We start from the raw sequence: 5,316 nt of genomic DNA, 5'->3' as shown, positions 1-5,316 counted from the left end.
TATTCCACGTCCACCCGCCTCCTGTCTTACCCCACGTCCAGCCGCCCATTCGTCCCCCCTTACCCCGCGTCTGCTGCCTCCAGAGGGTTTTTGCTCTCTGGTCTGCTGACTGCTCTCCTCCCAAGCTCTGTTGATGCGCATTTGGATCTGGGGGTCGCTCACGTTCATTGTGGTGGGACCTCAGGTGAGAGAGGAAATGAATGGCCATGGTTAATCAGCATATTTTGATCCTGCTTTTCTAGAAAAATCAAAGATCTGGGATCCGAAGTGTATCAGGAAGATACAGGCAGAAGTCAAGGCGCTAAAGTTTCTGGCTAATTTTCTTTTCTTTTTTTTTTTTAATTTTTAAAATGTTTATTTATTATTGAGATAGAGACATGAGTAGGGGTGGGGCAGAGAGAGAGGGAGACACAGAATCTGAAACAGGCTCCAGGCTCTGAGCTGTCAGCACAGAGCCCGACGCGGGGCTCGAACCCATGAACAATGAGATCATGACCTGGGCAGAAGTCGGACGCTTAGCCGACCGAGCCTCCCAGGTGCCCCTCTGGCTAATTTTCACAACACAGGAAGCTGATCAGCAGACCGTGAATCATGTATGTTTTCACTGGCAGGTGTCAGTAAAAGGGTTTGTCGTGATGACCCTGGAGCCGAGGCGGCTCACGACGTGAGCTTTGGCCAAGCCTTCTGCTTCCTGCCCGAGTCAGGAGTGTCAGCTCTTTCCATGTGAGAAAGTGCGGCTGAAGGCCGGAGTCTTAATGAACCAAGAATTAGTTTTAAGACCACGAGCGGATACAAAAGCACAGCTAATGCCTTTCTGATTGCTCTCGCGTCTTCAGCAAGTGCGCCCCTGCGCCTCACGGACTCACAGTGACTCCGGCACTCTGGGGGCCCCGTCTCAGCCGGGGGTGCAGCCAGGCAGGGAGCTGAGCTTGGATCCCTCCTCTTGTGAACCCGAGACCGCCTCCCAGAGTCCTGGCCCCAGACTCCTGAGCTACAGGAATGGGGTCTTCGGGACCAGAGCTCCAAAGAGCCAGGGGCACAGAAGGAGCAGACGCGGGCAGAGGAGGGTGGCGGGTGGGCGCGGTGAGGGGACCCAGACGTGTCTGTGGCTACTCCTGGGTGGAGAAACGTTCCGTAGCTCGGCCCCCAAAGTCAGCCTGTGTGGAGGGAGGCTTCGGTGTGAAGTCGTGTCCTTGGTGGGAGTGACAGACAGAGAACGGTAATCGGGTGAAAGCTAGAGCAGTTGTGCCTTTGATCGAGCGCGTGAAGTGAGAGCTCGGGGCGCCGCGGCAGAGTGATGGGGGACACCTGTCTGGGGAAGGCGGCGCGAATCCTTTCTGAAGGGGGGGCCACATGGCGGGAGTGTCCCAGCCGCGGTCCCTCTGAATTGTTTCTGTTTCTCAAGAACGTTACTTGCATCATAAAAACACAAGGGATCCTTGCGCTTTCGGGGAGGAGGAAGCCGCCTGTTCCAAAGCCCCGACTTTGTACCTTCTCGTGCCCGTCCACTCGGTCAGCGGGCATTTCCGACCGTGGGCCCCGCACAGGCCGCGGGAGGGCCCCGCAGGAGCCGCGGCCCGAGCGGGTGCCCGGGTGCGTAGAAGTCATCGCGCGTGAGGGTGCCGCCGCCCGGCCTCCTCGCCTTGCCGTCCAGCCTCCCAGGGCGCATGCGCCTGCCGGACAAAGGCTTCTTCTGTTTTAATCCGCTCTGTGTCCGGCATCTGGAACAGTCTGGAACAGCGCCCGCTACGCAGGAGAAACTCATCAGACACTCACTGCTTCGATGGACGCTCTCAGACGTGTCTGCAGAAGGTGGTTGTGGGTCACGCGCTGTCCTCAGAGCAGGCCTGTCGAGAGGTCGCGCTTCGAACGTGCCGCGAGTCGTCGTCCCTTCCCTCTGCAGCGGGGGCGACACACAGCCCGCACCGGGCGCCGGCCCTGACGAGAGCGAGGCCTTCACCCGCACCGTCCACGCCCAGCGCCCCGTGAGCGGACGTGAATGATCGCAGTGGCCATTACCCAGTTATCAGCTTTACCCTTGCGGCCAGGACTCGTGCACGTTTTCCGGGCATTTTCTTCGGGGAACTTGCACGCGTGGAGCTGCCGGGTCAGAGCGTGTACAGGTCAGTCTTGCCACGAACCACAGGAGCCACTTTGTGCCCTTTCGAGGCTGGCGGCCCCACGAGTCTGCACTGTCCCGTTGCCCTGCGTCCCTCTGCTCTCCGGGGAGGCTGAGCGTCTCCTCGCGTNAGCAAGTAAGAAGGAGTCAGGCCCTCTGTGTGTCTCGGAGAATATTAACGGGCTCTCATTCATAATGTAAGAAGATTTTTCTCAGATCCCCTCCCCTCCCTCACCCTCCCACCCCTGCAGGCAGACTGGCTCAAGGGCGCTGGGTGGGGGGGGGGACGCGCTCAAGTTAATCAGCTGCGTCCTTGGCACAGTCTGCGGTTTCCTGTCACTCGCCCGCCCCCCCCTTTGGCCCTTTTCCTGTCGTGAGGCTGGTATCTGATTTGCACAAAGCGCTTACACGTCTGCTGGGAGCCCATGAAGTAGGCCCCTCGCCGGGTGGGTGACAGTCCCCCTCCTGGCCGTGCATCGCCGCTGGGCGTGCCGGGAGGCCCTGGGGGCCCTGAAAGAGGCCCCGAAGCCCACGAGGGGCCCCAGTTCTGAGCCTGCCTGCTCCCACCCCCTCTCCCAGCCCCGAGGGGCGCCTTAGGGGCGTCTGTGTGGAGAGTGGTGCGTTACCATGGAGACGCAGGCCCGTTGAATCACGCGGGTGGCTGTGGCGTCTTTTTCTCTTTTTAATGACACAGACGACACGAGAATAGAAAGCATCAGAATGTGACACGGGCAGTGAGTGGTGTTTTCCTGAGGCTCTACGTGTATCCCTGACACCAGTTCTGCAGGAACCACGGGACCCAGTGGGTTCGGGCCCTGGCATTGGGCCAAGGGCTTGGGGCCCCGCCTGTCTCCATCACGGTGGTTCTGGTGACCGGCGCCTGGCCCTGCTCTCTCTGGCCTTCCGGCTGCGCCTGCAGCCTGTTTGAGCGCGTCCCCCTCTGCGTCCCCCTCCGTGTCCCCTCCACATCCCTAGATGTGACCCCCTCCGTGTCCCTTGATCCGACCCCCATCGCGTTCCCCTCTGCGTCCCCCTCTGCGTCCCCCTCTGCATCCCAGACTGGACCCCGTGGAGCGACTGTGGCTCAGCCAGGCGGGGTCTGCCCACAGCTCTTGCGCCGCAGCCCCCCACGCCCGCCGCCTGCTCGGGCCCCTCCCTCCCGGCCCCAGGGCCCTGCTGCCTTGAGCTCGGAGATTTTCCTGGGCTCTGCTGAGAACCCCTCCCACCCACTTCCCAGCTGGACCCATCGTTTTCTTGTATAGACAGACTGTGAGCCTTTCGTACTGTACATACATACGCGTTCATTCCTTTTACTGAGCACGTCCCCGCCGCCCGCTCCACGAGGAGGTTTTGCGCACATCTGTTTGTCAGCCTCACTCTGCCGCCAGGCTCTGCCGGGACCGCGGCCGCGCCTGACCCCCAGCGTGATGGCATTCGGAGGTGGGACTCGGGGAGATGACTAGGTCGTGAGGGCGTGGCCCCGTGCTGGGCCTCACGCCCTGCGGAAGAGACCGCAGACAGCGCCCTCCGGGTCCCGCCATGTGGGCGCACAGCGGCCCGCACAACCAGGAGTCTCCAAACCTGCCGGTGCCTCGGTCGTGGGCCCCCAGCCCCCAGTGGGTGAGAAGTGAACTTTGGGGGCGTATGGGCCCCCAGTTTGGGCATTTGCTGTGGCAGAGCCCGGGCCCGCCGACCCAGCTCTCAGCTTCCGGCCGCATGCTCCTTTCAGGGTGGCTTCGGGAAGTTGAAGGTGATCCCTTGGGCTCCAATGGAGACGAGACGTAAACATTGTGTTTCAAGTCACATTACAGAGGGGCGCCTGGGGGCTCAGTCAGTTGTATGTCCGACTTCCGCTCAGGTCATGATCTCACGGTTCGTGGGCTCGAGCCCCGCGTCGGGCTCTGTGCTGACAGCTCGGAGCCTGGAGCTGCTTCGGATTCTGCATGTGTCTCTCTCTCTGCTCTTCCCCTGCTCGTGCTCTGTCTTTGTCTCTCTTTTTCCTTCTCTTTCTCTCAAAAACAAACTTTAAAAAGATTGTTTAAAAAGCTGACCTTACGTAAAATGAACCGTTTTGAACTGAGTAATTCAGTGGCATCTAGTGAACGCGCAGTATTGTGCAGCTGTCCCCTCTCTGGTTCCGGGACAGTCTCATCCCCACATGGAGACCCTGGACCCGCCCAGCAGCTCTGCGGCCCTCCCTCCGCCAGCCCCCGGCCGCCGCCTGCTGCCCGTGGCTGGGAGCCTCCCGTGGCCAGGAGTGGGCTGTTGTGAACCGTTCACGTGAACGGAGCCCACGGCGTGTGACCGCGGGCGTCCGGCTTCTTTCCCTCGGCCCGTCTTTTTTCATTTGTGGGGAAGGTGCTTAAAACCTCACGTGCAGATATGCCATTTGCGTGTTTCAGTTCAGGGGCCTTGGTGTTTGTTTATTCGCGCCGGTGCAATTTACATGCGGTGTTCTGTTCGTTCTAGGTGTGTGACACGGCGATTCAGCTCGTCCGAACCTCACCTGGGGCCGTCACGAGCACCCTCCTCCCCGCCCCACTGCGTCCAGCCCGCCCGGGGCCGCCGGCGTGGTCTCCACAGGTGAGCGTCTGAGTCTCTCTTTGCCGCTCGCCCACTCGCTCTCTTTTTTCCCTTTTTTGCTCATTTGTTTTGTTCTTTAAACTCCACATGTGAGTGAAGTCACGTGGCATTTGTCTGTCTCTGGTTTATCTCACTTAGTGTTACGTTTTCTGGGTCCATTGCGTCTTCACAAGACATGGCGAGATCTCATCCTTTCTTATGGCTGAGTAGTGTTCCGGGTGTGCGTGCGTGCGTGTGCGCACGCGTAGGGACGTTAGCACTGCTTCCATGTTTCGGCAGATTAGCTGTTGCAAATGTCCGGGTGCGTGGATCTTTGGCGCGTGGATCTTTGGCAGCGTTTCTGTCTTGGGGGGTAAATACCAGTAGTGGGATTCCCGGGTCCGTGTTCACTTCCGAGGCCCCCACCCTGCTCTCCGGAGCGGCTGCACCAGTGCGTGTTCCCATCAGCAGTGCCCGGGGTCCCCTTCTTCTGCCCGCACCTGTGTTGTACTTAGTTCCTGTGATTCTTGCTCGGTGTCGTTAGAAAAGCTGCAGTTGTTTGTGGGCTGTGCCTGTCTTTGGGGGGGTTAGGGAAGGGGTAGCTGTGCCGGCCACACCTCTAGTCTCAGCCGCCA

At 60.1% G+C, this 5,316-nt stretch overlaps 1 protein-coding gene across 2 annotated transcripts in view; it reads left to right on the top strand.

The window, feature by feature from the left end:
- Positions 1-5,316, top strand: part of LOC144217097 (uncharacterized) — a 68,883-nt gene that overhangs the window by 3,015 nt on the left and 60,552 nt on the right. For both annotated transcript variants that reach the window (XM_077746599.1, XM_077746598.1), the window contains exon 2: positions 4,589-4,702. In XM_077746599.1, coding sequence (XP_077602725.1) covers positions 4,589-4,702 — 114 coding nt within the window. The remainder of the gene's footprint in view (positions 1-4,588; positions 4,703-5,316) is intronic.

Source organism: Crocuta crocuta, unplaced genomic scaffold (assembly GCF_008692635.1).
Source record: "Crocuta crocuta isolate KB4526 unplaced genomic scaffold, BGI_CrCroc_1.0 scaffold139, whole genome shotgun sequence".
Classification (NCBI taxonomy): domain Eukaryota; kingdom Metazoa; phylum Chordata; class Mammalia; order Carnivora; family Hyaenidae; genus Crocuta; species Crocuta crocuta.
This window is presented reverse-complemented; position numbering and strand designations above follow the sequence as displayed.